At 41.7% G+C, this 17,188-nt stretch overlaps 1 protein-coding gene across 7 annotated transcripts in view; it reads left to right on the top strand.

Annotated features, from left to right (window-relative positions):
- BDNF (brain derived neurotrophic factor) overlaps positions 1-14,099 on the top strand; it is a 47,580-nt gene extending 33,481 nt beyond the window's left edge. For 6 of the 7 annotated variants that reach the window (XM_074956966.1, XM_074956965.1, XM_074956968.1 and 3 more), the window contains exon 2: positions 13,137-14,099. In XM_074956966.1, the coding sequence (XP_074813067.1) occupies positions 13,137-13,898 (762 nt within the window). In that variant the 3' untranslated portion in view covers positions 13,899-14,099. Of the gene's footprint in view, positions 1-3,613; positions 3,656-13,136 lie in introns of those variants that run through there. The other variant, XM_074956971.1, reaches the window with a different exon arrangement.
- The last annotated feature ends 3,089 nt before the right edge of the window (positions 14,100-17,188 follow it).

Here is a 17,188-nt window from a genome sequence, read left to right on the forward strand (position 1 = left end):
GCTGAGCCCTAAATCTCTATGGAGCCTCTGCCTATGGTTTTGGCAAATCTGAGGGTGATAGTTCCACAGAAGTAGTGCAAAAAGCTCAATCACCTGGATTTGTTTTAACTTGGTTCAACATTGACCTTTTGCTGAATAGAGCCCCCAAATTATATGAGAATATTAAAATCATGCATTTGGAAAATTCTTCTATAACCTCCTTGCTAATGGGCCAGTAGCCATTAAATGAGAAATGGAAAACAGGACAGAGTAAAGCCAGAAATGGAGTTTAAACAAAGACTACTCTGAAGCAAACAGATTTAGGGCCAAATCCTGATGGGTGCAGAGCACCTGCAATTTACTTCTGTAATCAACTTCAGCTCACTGGGAATTGATTTTGCTGGGAGTTGCAAGTTCTTAGCACTTCTGATGATTGGTAATCTTCAAGTGTACCCCAAAATGTGATCCATTGAATTCTGTGATATGACCCAGGGCCCTCTTATGTTGAATAGAGAGATGTGGCCTTGGAGATGATGGAATCCAATATACCTGCCTCCATCTTGATTTTTTTCCCATTGCTTGGATCGAGATGGAGCTCTGCATACTGGATCTCATCCTCTCCCCGGGCAATGTATCTGTATTACAAATGGGGCAGCTCTGTTCTTCTCCATTTTAAACAAATTAAGGGGTGACCCTCATGTTCCTGGCAACATATTATGCAGTCCTCCTAGGGCAATGTTTTTTGCAGCCCTGGCTATCGCCTACTTGTGCAGTAGTTGTTCTACATGTGGAATAGTTATTTCCAGCTTTTCTGAAGCTGCTTTCACTTGGAGCATAATCATTGTGTATGGGCCACGGAAGCTGTGATGTGTCTCAAATCAATATTCTGGAAGAGCTGCCTCAGCATGGAAGAGCATGTTTCTACATTAGCATGTCATTTCAATTTTAACAATATTTGTTGTTGTTGTTGAGCTCACATTTTAGAAGCAGGGAGATCAGGTTAAAAACTGAAGAGTGAAGGGGGGAGGGAGAAAGAAAGCCATATGGCAAGAGCAGGAGGTCTGGCCACCCCACCTTGGGCTCGTGACGACATGCCCTACATTTAACCTACAGTCAGGAACTAATTAACAACACAGATGGGAGTGAGCTAGCATATGTATTCAAAATAATACCCTTAAGGTTTTAATGAGCAGCCCTGCCTCTTTCTGAGTAAGAAACAGAGTGAATCCAGTGTTGCTAAAGAGAGCTTTGCAAAATGTATGAGTAATATGCATGGGTAGGCTATGTTCTGTAGTGGCTAGAGCAGGGGACTGGGAGTTGGGGCTCCTGTGTTCTTTTCCTGGCTCAGCACTGATTTGCTGTGTGACCTTGGGTAAGTTACTTAAATCTCTCTGTGCTTCAGTCTACCCATCAGGAAAATGGGATTTTTAATACAATTCCTCCCTCACACATGTGTTGTGGGGCTTAGGCTTAATGTCTTTAAAGCACTTAGAGATCTCAGATGACAAGCGATATAAAAATGTTAGAATTTATACAAGTAGGGAGGGACTACAGAAATTCAAATACTTGATCTGTGTCCTCTTGCACTTTATTTTTTTCGGAGTAATACCTCTCAAGAGTTACTGGACCTGGTTCTTTGTCTATCTGTCCATATACAGAGCTGTTTTCTATTTCTGATAGGAAGGTTATTTCTGGGTAGCCTACTTTGCATCCTTTTGTGTGGCTTTTTTGTCTTTTGTTTAGTTTTTGTTTGGAATGGGGAACCATTATATTTTCCTCAGTTAACGTTTGCTTCCTCATTCTCTTCAGCTATCTGAACAGTGGCTCTCCTTCCCTGGAAGGCAGCAGAATCTGTGGGAAGGGGCTGGCCCTGAAGCCGCTTCATAGATATGTTACTTAATTACTTAATAACATGTGTGTTCTTCCCTCCGTTTGGAGCTTGAGGGGTCTGGCAACAAGAGCTGTATCTTGGCAACAAGACCACTTCCCCTCCTCCCCCAGCTGTGTTTGAGTGTGGATTTCCTAGAAGCAAAGCATTCTGGAGGGTGGAGTGTTAGATTGGGACAGGCTATCTTTTACGTATCACTGCTTACAGGTATGTTAGAGCTACTTGTACACTTCTGCAAGTAGTTATAGGATATATTTTGGGGGGAGAGTCATGTTTGGGAAACCATCTACACTCCAATCAGCCACCTTTCTTATATAGTTGTACTGAAAATATAATCATTCCCAAATATGCATCTGTCCCTGAGGAGTCTTGAGTGTGAGGAATCTGTCTCACTGGAACCTGTCTTCTGTATGGCAAAAGATTGTGCTGCTCTGATGCAGCTGTTCGGGTGGTAACCCCATTTAATTTCATTCCCACAAGATCAGTCCATGGAAATACTGGGACAAAGCCTCGGCTGGTGTAAATCACCATAGCTCCATTTACCAGTTTACACCACCTAAGGATTTGGCCCCCTATGCCCTTCTGGGATTTACCAGAGCAGTGAACCTTTTAATTCTGATGGAAATAATGTCTCAGGGTTGCAGGGAGCCTATCACTAGATCTAGTGACAAGTATGAAATAAACCTCTGTTACCACTTGCTGAATTAACTACCATGGAAAATTGGGGAAAAAACCCGTACATTTATTAATAAACTATAAAAAAACAGTTGCTCAGGGAAGGGGCAAACCAACTTTTTTTTAAATTGTAGGGAAAGAAATCATTTCAATGTTCCATCTTTATAGAAATACAAAACAGCGGAATATTCCTTCAAGAAAAGAAGTCATTCCATTTACATTTGGGAGCAAGGACAGGGGCCTGACAAGAGTTATCTGACTCTTACCCTGTATTTTCTGTAAGGCTGCTGTCTTGTATTCATTAGAATCTATTTTAAAAAAAAAAACCACCTTGATTTACCACAATGATACTGTGAACGCTACTGCATGATGCTTGTAATCAGAAATTATATATCATCGTTATCAATTTTTTTTTAAAAAAAAGCGTGTGCTCCATATCCAAATGTCTGTATTGCAATTCTGGTAATATTTTAATATTGCTACTGGTGAGTAACCTGTTATCTTCAAAGATTCAAAGAACGGAGTCAAAGTGGAACACATGCAGCAATTCCCCACACGCTGCTTTAGTGCCGTGACAGAGGTGGTTTAGCTTTCTAATGAGTATTTATGTCTGCGTTCAACAAAAATTCCCCACCATGGCATAGACGATGGAGGTTTTTCAACCTTCCCGAGCTCAACCACTAGCCAATCAGATTGTTGCTAACAAACCAATATTGTCCTTTACATTCCATGGAATTTTGGACTCCTGGCTTTATCAGACTCCCTGAAGCCACTCTGGAACCTGAATGTAAGCTTTAACCCTTGCCCATAAATGGAAAGTATCCCCACAGAGATGCCATGCTGATGAACGCACTCAGCATGTTTTGAGAGAAGTCCAAACGTTGGGTGGATGGATAGAAGATGACTGTCAACACTGCTAACAAATACAGACACAGTTTATGTTAATACCGTCAGAGCTCTGATAACAGGCATTTCCAGTTTTTGGTTCATGATCATCACAGCAAACTGTTGATTTATTTCATTTTGAGGACTGACTATGGCTAACAGCAAGGAATCCAGTCAGCTATTCTGTCACCTAGATCAAAGCCACACACAGTCAGGACCTCAACACAGGTAAGTAAGTATCTTGCCTAGAACAAATGAGTGTAGTGTCCCTATTGCTTTCTTCCTATCTAGAAAGCACACTGAGGGCCAGTTGAGGTTGTACAGCCTTGTCTGTCTGCCCATATTATGGGACAAATGTGTCACCTGAGCATTATACTTTCTAACCTTTAGTCCTCCTAGCAACATGAGACATGCATTGTCTATTGCTTACATCTGATCCAAACTGCCACCTATAGGTGGCCAGAAAGGAATTACTGCTTGCAGCAATGTTCTTATTTGGGAGGTTCTGCAAGCTTTCCCACTGCTGATAGGCGACCTAAGCACTATACAAAACTGGTATGACAACTCGTGTGCCAGCATGATCATGGCTGCAGTCCAGCTAGGCATGAGTTTCAGTACTAATGGCTCTTAGGGTTGCCAGTTTTGATTGGATGTATTCCTGGAGATTTCATCACAACATAATCTTTAATTAAAGATTAATCTTTAATTCCTGGAGACTCCTGGACAATCCTGGAGGGTTGGCAACCCTAATTTGGCTATTGAAGGAGAGTGGCTTGAGCAAATCGTGGCTTGTTCACTGCTTAAGAAGACAAAACTACCCTCAATGTGGAACTGGCTACCTTTTGACATAGGCTGGTTATATTTCACGCAGAGTTAAAAGGAGTGATCAATTCCATAAAGGAATCTGTCTCATCACAAAAGAGCTGTTCAGTGTTTCTGCTGAATCAATCCTTTGATGTAATATCACAAGTGTAAGTGGTGCTAAGATTGTTGCATGCAGTTTTCAGAGCTAACCTCTGTTTGGAAATCAGTGTTACTTCCAGTGATCAGCCTTTGCTGATGCTTGGATGTCACTCCTGGAAGTTATGCCTTTTCTGTATAGTTCAGTGGTTCTCAAACTTTAGTATTGGTGACCCCTTTCACATAGCAAGCCTCTGAGTGTGACTTCCCCCCTTATAAATTAAACACACGTCTTTATATATTTAACACCATTATAAATGCTGGAGGCAAAGCGGGATTTGGGGTGGAGGCTGATAGCTTGCAACCCCCCATGTAATAACTTTGTGACCCCCTGAGGGGGTTCCGACCCCCAGTTTGAGAACCCCTGGTATAGTTCTTATAGAATGGTGCATCCCTCCCCGCTCCACCATACTCAACTCCTGGTAAGTAAAATGAACCTGTTGGTAGCTAAGATATTTGAGTGGTGCTCCTTCTGCATTGTTAGTTATTTCATTCTAAGCTATTTTCTGATTAGTGCATTATCCTGTATAAGTGGATGCTCATTAGCACTTTCTGTAGCTCAGTCTGTAGAACTGTTTCAGTGATAGTCCCATATTCACATGCTCACAAGTTTCTGAAAATTATTCCCCTTTTGAGTGGAGTGTTCCGCCTGTGGGCTCTTATCAGAAGGTGAACTCCTCCTTTTTGGAAAGCTGCTGCTGTTTTTATTCATTATGGTTGTGCTCAGAGGCCCCAATCCTAGGGTGACCATATTTCCCAAAGAGAAAACTGGATACTCCCAGCTGCTCGTCTGAGCCCCCCCCCCATCCCTCCTGCACAAGACTGTTGCCCGTGGCTGGAACTCTCCCCTCCCAGCCCCGTGAGGCTGTTGGCCCGTGGCTAGAATCCTGTGAGGGGGACCCCTCAGGAGTCTGTCAGCCTGTTGCTGGAACCCTTCTGCCATGCTGGAACACTTCCTCCCCTCCCCAACTCTGCCTCCCCTGCTGCAGGGGGTTGGCATCTCCACTTGCCACCACCACCCCCCCAGTTCCTCCACACTGCACCCCACTTTTTGGACAAAAGTAGGCATTGGTTCTGTTTGCTCCTGCCAGAAGATCAAGTCGGCCAGAGCAAACGGGACAAATGCTACCTTTTAAAAAAAGAAGAAAAAGTCAGGACGGCCGGTACAGGGCTTAAAAAAGGGACTGTCCCAGCCAACACTGGACATATGGTCGCCCTACCCAATCCAGATCAGGTCTTCCAGGTGCTCAGTGTCATACAAACATCTAGGAAGGCTGTGTGTGTGTGGTGAGCTAAACAGCCATTTTCCATTGTAGAAGTATTAAAATAAGAAGAACATTAAAAAGGCCAGACTGGGTCAGACCAAAGGTGCATCTAGCCCAGTATCCTGTCTTCTGATAGTAGCCAATGCCAGGTGCCCCAGAGGGAATGAACAAAACAGGTAATCATCCACTGATCCATCCTCTCTCGCCCATTCCCAGCTAGCGAACAGTTTGTGCATGAACACACACACCCGCACCCCACCCAATGGATATCACCGCTCTACTGAAATGAAGGTGAACAAGAGTTGTGACATCACTGAGCCGCTAGGCTTGGAAGGCTGTCCTGCCATTTCCTCACCTACCTGTGCTGCCACTTTCTGCGTTGTCTCCACCTCTCGAAGTGGGGACAGTGAGCCTCTCATAGGTCAGCCTGATGGAGGTGCTACCAGGAGCTCCTGCCTCAAGTATTTTTGGGGGTTAAGAAGACTTTGGGTATGGGGTGGAGGGAGGAGTCTGTTTTGTACCATTGGAACAGCTGGGCATGCCTCCCTGAAATTTGGGGGAACCATCTCCCCACCACCATCCTTGCCCCATAGCTTTCCCAGTCCCAGGAATTTATAGGACAAGTGCTACCAGCAGCACCACCAAGCTAATATTTCAATGTAATGTCAGGACAGCATGGCACAATTGTTTTGTGGCCTTCTGAGACTCAGTTTACCTCTTTCCTTTCCCCTCCCCTGATTGCTCTTGGCATTTCCCCTCTTTCTTGGGTGCAAGAGCTCTGGTCAAACTTGGGGACTCCACAAAAACCCCATATGGTACCCTGAATAGATATATACTTCCCCAGAGCCACAGGTTGGCTATCACGGCTATACGATGTATTATTGTTGTATAGCAGCTGTCATACACTCTTGTGAGACAATAAGAATATCTCATTTTCGCAAGATGTGGTTTGCAACAAACTCAGACTTTCTTGCAGCTTTACTTCCAAATAGCACCTAGCTTGTGTAGTTCCATCACGGCCATTTCTGGCAACATAGCTGGTTGGTATTATTACCTGAGGAAGCAATAAGCACCAGCATGAATAGGGAATAATTCTTCCCTCACATCATGCAACAATTTACGAACACGCTAATTCCTTAGATTGTGACTTGTGCATGTGGTTTTTTCCTTTGATTTCAGTAATTAAAAATAATTATAAAGTTGGATGTATAAATACCCCTAAGGATAACCTACATGCATCAAACATCCAGTTATGCATGCGTTAAAGGTTAATCTTGTTTGTTCTCAGTACATTTAGTCTTTGCAAATCATGTGCTGACATGCATTTCATTTTGGTATCTGTTCACACGCTTCTGTAATGATACATAGAGCAGGAACTCATGTCTGTGCCCTTCAATAAAATTTAGCAAATTGAACTTAAAAAAAATCTTAGAAAATGGCAAGACAGAAATTGAATAGTTTCTTGCTGCTAATTTTATCTCCCACCTGGGTTCCATTCTGATGAATTTAAAGGCCTCATGTACCATTCACTAATTTGTTCCCTTTATTTTAACTTTCAAAACCATGTGGCTTAGTGTCAAGATCCAGTGGAGAAATGTACTTATGCACAGCTATTGACTAGGTCTCTCTGTTGGAAATAGGACCTGTTAATCTTTTTAGAATCTGCTTAAATTATGTATCTATATAATTATACTATTTTATATTTCAATGAAGTCTCATTAAATGCAAGTATTTGTTTTATTGGAGGGATTATGCAGATATGTAATTAACTTCAGATGTAAACTAGTCCTGGATAATTGGCAAGGCCCGCATTTAACCGGTTGCCTTCCGATTGTTACAGTTACATGGCCTACTTCAGACCTCACTTACACCAATGTAATTCCATTGACTTCAGTGGCATTACACCAGTGCAAACCAGGATAGGTTTATCTGAGCTCAGGCCCATGTGGTGTATGACCTCACTTTTTGTTGGTTTTGCTCTGCCATGCTGTATTAGGGAAGAAGGATGTTTCTGTGGTCAAAACACTGGGCTGAGACTCAGAAGACCTCACTTCAGTTCCTTAGCTCTGCCACAGGCTTCCTGTGTGATCTTGGAGAATTCTCTTAATTTCTATGTGCCCCAGTTCCCCCTCTGCCAAAATGGTTCTTCCTTTATCTTGGCTACGTATACTGTAAACTCTCTGGGCCAGGGACCATCCCTTACAATGTACATGTAGAGTGCCTAGCATAATGGGGCTTTGTTCTCAGTCAGGGCTTCTAGATGCTACCACAGTACAAACTAATATTAAAAAGTGTATTGTGTCAAGCTTGTGTTTGAAGCCAAACACATCATCCCAGAGCATAACTGATGGAAAGAAGTAACAGCACCCATAAAGAACATGCAGGATCAGGCCCTGGTCTGTGTTTTGAGTTGAAGTGGGAGATCTTGCCCTGGTTGACCAAAAGAAAAAGCAGCGGCAGGAAAGCTCTGGCAGGGAGGAAAACTGAGTTACTGCAGAAAGTTGGCCACCACACTCTCCCTAGCAAAAGAGGCAGAGATTCTGTCCCCAAAGCCTGGAATACCCCAGAGATCCCCATGGATCTGCTACAGAAAAAGGACAATCCACAGAAGAGCTGTGTGCATCTGTACTGGCTTAGTGGTCCCATTTCACACCTTTTGGCTCTGTGCCCTGGGGCCCTCCTGGGAAAGTGAAAGGGTATGCATGCTGCATTAACTTCTAGGTATATTTGTCACTTTTTGCCTATGTGGGGGAGGGACAATTGTTATAGCCCAGCCCTGTGCGCAGATTCCTAGAATTGCTGAGGCACCTCCGTGCAAGGTTTCATTGAGGTTGTCTTTCCACATGGAAAGGGAAAGTACTGCACTGATTCTGGATGGATGAATCCCCTCCCCACCCTCACCCGCCTGCACAGATACAATAGTAAAGGGTATTTAGAAATGCTGTTAGGAAAGCAGATTGGAAGATAGGCAAATACAGCTCTCTTCTCTTTTTCCCTCCTCTGGCTCATACAGCATAGTAACTAAGCAGCAGACAGGAGTGCATACATAATCTGTATTGGTATTTGGATTTACAAGACATGTACTGTAATGGAACAGGCAATAACTCTATTGATCTGGGAGCAGAAGGGAAAGAACTGAAAACTCACATTCAAACTGTAATAACTGTTTCCAGAGACCCTTTTGATATGGATATTACAATATTAAGGATTTGGTACCAATTCCTTAAGTGAGATATGAACCTTGCATTCATCAGTAAATTTTCAGTGCCTGGGGTAATACTTTTAAAGTAACAAAAAAGTCTCCAGCTTTTGAAAGTGGCTGAAAGAATTTTATCTGAGCACTGAGATTTAACACTCTCATTCCATTGTGACTTCATCATTACAAGATTAGCAGACTACATGTGACTGCATCTGTGCTTCCACTATGAGCACACTGTTGCCTATGAAATGATAAGGTTTTGTATGTGTTAAAAGGATTTCCCTCCACATTAGCACATTTGGACATCATTCTTTGCCAGGGATGATGATTGTGCCCAATGCGCAAGTTACTAGCAGTCTCTTTTCTCTATAAAGAAATACAGACAGACCCATCTTTTGAAATGTTACATATCCATTGGTACTTGACCCATAACTCATTTAAAGGGGAGACTGTTGACATTTTAGGGTCCCAAGATTCACTTATCAGAAATGTGTGTTTATGGTGCCTTAAGGGTGGATTCCAGATATAGTTTTTCTGTTTGCTGCCAGGCTAAATTGCTAAAAGGAAAAAAAGCCATGGTATGGTGACCTCTTGTATCAACAAATCCACATGTGCGCTATCGTCATGCAACTCTGGCAATGTAGGAGATGGCTGAGAGGATTGTTAATAGGATTGAAAGCCTAATTGGACTTCAGCCCCCATCCCTCCAGATTACTTATGCATGACAAAGATAAATCTATGTCATGCTCTTGGTGTAAATTGATCAGGATTAGGGTGGATTCTTTTCTACCATGATGTAGGGAAGAACTGGTTAGGTGCACTGTGGGTGGTAACTGACTGAAGCAGTAGGTATTGAGCAGTGACAGACTGGATGGACCAATGGCCAGCTGGCAGAGGATATCTGTGGACTAATGGATTGAACTTTTCTTTTCTTTTTTTTTTTTGTCTCCCACAAGCACTGTCATGCCTCTTTTTCACGAGATCTCTTATGGCTGACTCTGGGGGAGGATTAGGGGGGCGTAGGGCAATCATCTGGATGCCAACTTCCAGAGTTGCTGAACTGCTGTGCCACTCAGTTTTGGCTGGCTTTCCCCCCGCCCCTCAGCCACTCATGGGGAGGGGAGGTGCCAAAAACATTTTCCACCTTGGCCAGCAAAACGGCTAAGCCACTACTGGTGAAATGTATATCTTAAATCATTTTGCAGAGCCACTAGTCTCTTCTCCTTCAAATCCCTTCTTAAAACCCATTGCTATCATGATGCCCACTGTAAACTGCCTAGGTAGGTAGTCTGTTAGTGATTCATTCTGTCACTCATTTACTTGCCTAATTTTAAAACAAACTTTGAGGCCCCAAACTGTACACCTAGCTCATATGTGTGTCCTTATTGCACTTACCTTTGTCTCTCCCCTCCCCACCCTGTTGTGTTTTACATCCACCTGGCATGTCTAATCCTTATTTAGACTGTAAGGTTTTTGGCATAGGGACTGTCTTTTATTTTATTCTTGTACAGCTCCCTGTACAATGGAGCTTTGATATTGGCTGGGGCCTCTGGGCACTATTGTAATATAAATAATAACAACAGTAATGAGTACTTGAATGGAAGCCATAAGATCTTGGTCTGTTCCTAGCTCTGCTGTTAACTTGTTGTGTGACCTTGGGCAAATCACTGAGGGGAGAATTTTCAAAATGTTTACAGATTTTTTCAGTGGCTCAGTTCTTGGGTGCAGCTGAACCAATGGGAGCATAATCTCTCAGTGCCATAGGTGCCCTGTCTGTCAGTAAGATAAATCTATGTTTATATTAATAATGATACCCAGTCTGTAAGATGCTTTGAGATCCAAAGGATGAAAAACACCATTTATGTACAAAATATGGTTGTTCCTCATCATTAGAGCAAATATTATGTTCCTGTGAATCACAGCCATCAGGTTTGTTTAATTTCAATGTGTCTGTGCCACAGTGACACACTTAAACAGGAAGGATGACTTGGACATAAGGGGTGAGCTGAGCTGGGGAGATCCTCAAGTAAATTCCTCTTGAAAGAAATAACCCTTCACTAAGTGAATGTTGGGCCTTAAAACCTGGGCAGTGTCCCTCTAGCATGTGAGTTTGGTCTTTTCTACTTGCGAATTTGGGAGTACTGGTTTCCCACAGACTATTTGTAGGAGATGAAGTAAGACTTCTGCAGAGCACCCTGTTGCCAGACAAATATAGCATTTACTCCAGTGTGCATGCCAAGTATGAGGTACTTCCGAATGAACTTCAAAAGCACTGAAATGAACATTAGCTGCTGCTTCAAAAATGTGAACAACGCCATTGCTTACTAGTGAACTGGCATGGGCAGGGATCGGAAGGGGGGAAAAGTAACAAGTGGACTTAGAAGATGTTGTAGCAGCACATTCAGATCAGCAAACACAGCTCTCTTTGTCGCTAAGGGGTTTCAAGGATTGTATGGATTTCTTATTAAAGGAGCACCTAAAATGTGCAATGTAGCATCTAAAATGTGCACTGTACAGACATACATAGCAAGAGACAATTCCTGCCTGGAAGCGCTTATAATCTGAAAAGACAAAACAAAGGGGAGGTGGATAGACATGCAAGCAGACTCTCTGAGGTGCTGATAGGAACAAATTTTGTTAATTCTACTGGGTGTGTGTTGTGGGGTTTGATAATAAATAAACCACTCCCTCACACTTCCTCTTCCATACTGCATGCTGTTTGCCTTATCACATATGGCAAGCATTTCTCTCACCTTGCCCATCTCACACCACAGACTGTGGGCTAAGTGTGAGACACAGAAGGCAAACCAGACAGTCATGATATTTAAAACTCCTGGGGGTGGGGGGTGGCAGGGCCCTAATGGCTGGTTCATGCTAGCTCCGCTGTGCTCAAGCACTGGAGCCAAATGTTGCCATTCTTACTCAGGCAAAACTGTTGAAATCAATGCTGCGTTCAACAGCAAGCTTGCCTGAATAAAGACGGTAGAATTTGGCCCTTCTAAGTTACCGTACAGCGATTTTATTATTGTCCTTTCAATATAACGTGTGTTGAAACGTGTGTGTGTGTGATACAAACAATGTATTTACTTAGGCTGTATTTTAAGTGTTTATGATAGTATTAACTCTGTGATGGTTTGTCTGGTTGCATAGTCAATTTCTGTACACACCTGCTTTTAGGCAAGAGGTAGGCTTGCCAACGCTCAGTAATTGTATGGTTTCTATTGGTGAATGAAGGTATTTTTCAAACCATAGTTATAGCTTATGGTGGTTGTGTCCACATATGCTATAGACAACCTCAGGCAGGCAGGCTGTGACACGGTTTGGGCCACAACACTCCTCGGAATAAAATACCTGTGCGCGCACTCAGAATGGAAATCTTGTTTGACCCACATGAGCAACAACCACACAGGAAAACAGGTGCTGGGGAGGGTTCTGGCAGAGCAGCTTTTATTTAGTATGGCTGTTGCTAGCACAGTTCAAGCTGCAGTATGGATAAGGACCAAATGCATAGCTAATTACTTTTTGCCCAGAATGTTCATGTTGTGACCTACACAACCTCAAATTTGTTTTAACAGCCAAGAGAAGGTAGCCCTACTTTACATCTCAACTTCTACATCAGGGTTAAAATACATAGCTGTGTACTTGTAACAGACAGGTTTCAGAGTAGCAGCCGTGTTAGTCTGTATCCGCAAAAAGGAAAGGAGTACTTGTGGCACCTTAGAGACTAACCAATTTATTTGAGCATAAGCTTTCATGAGCTACAGCTCACTTCATGATGAATGAATGCATCCGATGAAGTGAGCTGTAGCTCACGAAAGCTTATGCTCAAATAAATTGGTTAGTCTCTAAGGTGCCACAAGTCCTCCTTTTCTTTTTGTAACTCTGAAACTCTTCAGATTATTACCATTGTACTGTGGATGTTTAGTGTAACAGCAGATTAGAAATGGCACTTGCACCACAAATGGAAGGTCATTAAATCTTAAGCCTATATAGTATCTGAAGTGTGACATTTACTAATGAAGGACCTTGGGCAGGGTTGCCTATTCATTGGCTTATGTGTTAGCTGAAGATATAAATCAAGGGACAAATGTTGAGTGTCTTTTTATAAAACGGAAACAATAATGCACCATTGATATTAATCTACACCTTTGTGCTGCTGATGTTCGTAACAGCTGTTACATAAGTAAACTTTTCTCCTCTCGGGTCAACTAAATGGATATGGATTTTTTTTTTTTTTGGCCCCTATGAAATTTTAAATCTCTGTTTTTTGTCTTGTCCTTAACAGTTCCACCAAGTAAGAAGAGTGATGACCATCCTTTTCCTTACTATGGTTATTTCATACTTCAGTTGCATGAAAGCTGCCCCTATGAAAGAAGCAAGTGTCAGAGGACTAGGCAGCTTGGCTTACCCAGGTCTTCGGACCCATGGGACTCTGGAGAGCCTAAGTGGGCCCAACACTGGTTCAAGAGGACTGACATCATTGGCAGGCACTTTTGAACATGTCATAGAGGAGCTTCTAGATGAGGAGCAGGACGTCCAGCCCAGTGAGGAAAACAAGGATGCCGACTTGTACACGTCTCGGGTTATGCTAAGCAGTCAAGTGCCTTTGGAGCCCCCATTGCTCTTTCTGCTTGAGGAGTACAAAAATTACTTGGATGCTGCAAATATGTCCATGAGGGTCCGGCGCCACTCTGACCCTGCTCGCCGTGGGGAGCTGAGCGTGTGTGACAGTACTAGTGAGTGGGTAACAGCAGCAGAGAAAAAGACTGCAGTGGACATGTCTGGTGCAACGGTTACGGTCCTGGAAAAAGTCCCAGTACCCAAAGGCCAACTGAAGCAATACTTCTATGAGACCAAATGCAATCCCAAAGGCTACACAAAAGAGGGTTGCAGGGGCATAGACAAGAGGCATTGGAATTCCCAGTGCCGAACTACCCAGTCTTATGTGCGAGCTCTCACCATGGATAACAAAAAGAGAGTTGGCTGGCGGTTTATAAGAATAGACACTTCCTGTGTATGTACATTGACCATTAAAAGGGGAAGATAGTGGATTCGTGTTGTATAGATTATATTGAGACAAAATTATCTATTTGTATATATACATAACAGGGTAAATTATTCAGTAAAATAATAATTTTATGGACTGCATGTATAACTGAAGTTTATACAGTACAGTGGTTCCACAATCTATTTATTGAACATATCCATGACCTGAAGGGGAACAAACGTCATTTGCGCACAACTAAAACGAATAAGTCTCTGCATTACATTCCTCGATAACATTGTGGTTTGTTGCCGTTGCCAAGAATTGAAAACGTAAAAAGTTTAAAAAAATAATAAAATTGCATGCTGCTTCAATTGTGAATTGATGATAAACTGTCCTCTTTCAGAAAAAAAAATTTGAACCAAAACATTCCGTTTACATTTTAGACAGTAAGTATCTTTATTCCTGTTAGTATTATATCCGTTTACTGCTTTTACCTTCTGATAGCGTTGGAATTAAAGCAATGTCAAGGTGCTGTTGTCATAGTTTTACTGTTTTATTTTTTTACTTTTAAATTCCCATGAGGTTGGAAAAGGGAAAAAAAAATCGTTAGATACATGTTCTGGATGAAACAAATTTGTTTTTGGTTTTTTGGGGTTTTTTTTTTTTTTTTGGATGTTGTGAAGGTGTTTGCAATATTGAATCAGGCTACTGACTAAATAAATAAATAAATTTTAAAAAAAGAGGCAACCGAAAAAGAATCCTGATGTTCCGCTTCACATTGCTGAGCTGCGGGCTTAAGGACAGCACTTGTGTAACTGTCTGGCTCCAGGCTTTTTTTTTTTTTTATGGCTACATTGTGAAAAAACTGCATTTGCTTATATCACATTGGTTTGTGTGGGGAGGAGGGGCTTGGGGGAGGAGTTGTTTGGAGTTTCTCCCTCCCCCCCCCCCCCCGGCCCCTTCCTGTCTTGGGCAGGAAATTGATTGCCATCTCTAAAATATTTCACTCCTCACCGTATGACTAAAGCTTGTCATACTGAAAATATTGTATAGAGTGTTGAAAGCAATTACTTAAAATGGAATAAAAGCCTTTTTGTGCTTGGATCAAACGTTTTGTTGAAGCACAATAAAATTTCACGATAATATGGTCTGAACAGAGTACAGTAAACGTAGATCAGAGCGGCTACAGGGTGGGACAGTGTGGGCCAAATTCAATTATGAGTTACAACACATTGGGTTGAGTGGGGCTGCATGAGTGTAAATCTGCAATGAATTTGGCACCATGTATTCAGCGGCAGAGCAATGCCACTGCCCAGCATACTGATGTCTGTACTATAGCCTAATTCTCCACTGATGACAAAGGAAACATCTAATATGCTCCATCCCTTGACTTTCTGGGAAATATAGCACTTGAGAAATTGAGAGAATTCAGGCCTGAAGGATCAGGAGGGGTGGCTCTGGAATGAAGTAGAAAGAGGGTTCTACTTCTAACTTTAAGTACTGAATATATTTGGATACGTTCAAGAGGTTCTATATCTTAAGGTGCAGTACATGGCAGATTTAATCCATTAAACGAATAGCATCATGAATAAATAAAACTGTAAAAAAAAAAAAAAAAAAAAGGTAGGTGTGATCGTCACCACTGGTGATAGCTAACACCAAATCCAGTAATGTCCTAATAGTCGAATAGCATGAAATCCATATTTTTGAGTTAGAAACTCAAAACCAGAGCAAAGATGATTAAACAAAGTATAAATGTAGGTAAGGACCAAGTACAGCAATTGCAGTGAATACAGTGGGGGAAACACACAGTCTAGAGTGAGAGAAAGTAGCTCACCCTCTACTCAAGTAACTGGTAGTTAGTGAGTCCATTAGCCCAATAGTTCAGCTTTGTAGGCAATTCAGGTAGGTGGGAGAAAAGAGATAAGAGAAAAAATAGGTAAAACAAGGACACTTACATTTTGCTGTACTTCATCCAGAATTTAATATTAGCAAACTGTGTGCCCTATTTTGCATCTCTATTTTAAATCACCTGTGATCAGGCTTATTGTAAAATGTATTCCCTTCTCACAAATTATCCCTGGACATATGTTCAGCACCATGTAACCCACCTATTTGATCAATATACAAGTAGACATTATCCCATAAATTAACCCAATCATCCTTGTCTGCCAAGGATTGACTAAATAAATGGTCCTTCTACTAAAAGTAAACAGACTCTGGATCTGTCAGTTCAGCAGAATAAATGACTACCAGAATTTAGCTGCCCCACCTGCTCAATGACAACTTCTTTCTCCATCCTCAATATGTTTAAGCTTAGGGACTGCTAGCAAGAGTGTGCTGCTGCAACTGTGGAAATCCACAGGAATAAAGAGAGAGACATTTATCTGAACCTCTTGAAGCTGCAAACTTCAGGCTTTATGAAGAGATTTCAGGCATGCTGCTCCTAGATGGAAACTACAACTAAAGTACTTAACTGAAGATCTCAGAGGCAGAGTCCAGTTTGAGTTTGCTTTATACAAACTGAAGGATTGGTTGGGAGAGGATTTGATTTTGTTCAAATCATTTGGTCCACCATCAGTTTTGTGTGTGTTAAATATCCTTATTTTTCATAGCCCTGATAATACTGTATGAAGCAATTGCAACCTCAAAAGTCTTTCCATACTCTTTCTGTAGACAGAAGGGGTGAAATCCTGTCCCCACTGAAGTCAATGAAAGTTTTGCCATTGACTTTAATGAAGCTGGAATTTCAGCCGGGAAGAGCAACTGACTCTACTGAGGTCTAACTTTAGATGTGACAATGGTTTTATTGTCTCATATTTTTCAAATCACAAAAATTAAAAAAGGCAGCCGTGTAGAAAACAGGAAGGGGTGAAATTAAGCAGTGTATAGGTGTATTACCTATTTCTTAACTTGGCAGTGGAAGGACAGATAGAACATGACAGGAATCTAATTTGGACATAAGACTAAAATAATTTCAAATTGACTTTAATAAGTGTCTATGAGAGAAGTGACTGTTTCTTTAAATATAATTTATACTAGAAAGAACAAAGATAGTGAACTTGCAAAATTATCTATATATATGTCTTTACTCAAACAAAACTCTCAGCCATTATTAGGCCAGATGTAAATTGTTAAGAATACTGTACATTGATCTATGTCCAAATTCTGCCACTCTTACTCTTGAGTAATTGGATTTAATGGATCTACTTATGGAGTAGCTTATTAAACAAAGTGAGTAAAGGTTGAAGAATCTGACTTCTATTTTCTTTAATAATTGTACATTTTAAAAAAATCCATAGATTCATTCTTTTGGGACAGGAATAGCAAATGAATCTTCTATGCAAGTA

Source organism: Natator depressus, chromosome 6 (assembly GCF_965152275.1).
Source record: "Natator depressus isolate rNatDep1 chromosome 6, rNatDep2.hap1, whole genome shotgun sequence".
In the NCBI taxonomy this organism is placed as follows: Eukaryota; Metazoa; Chordata; order Testudines; family Cheloniidae; genus Natator; species Natator depressus.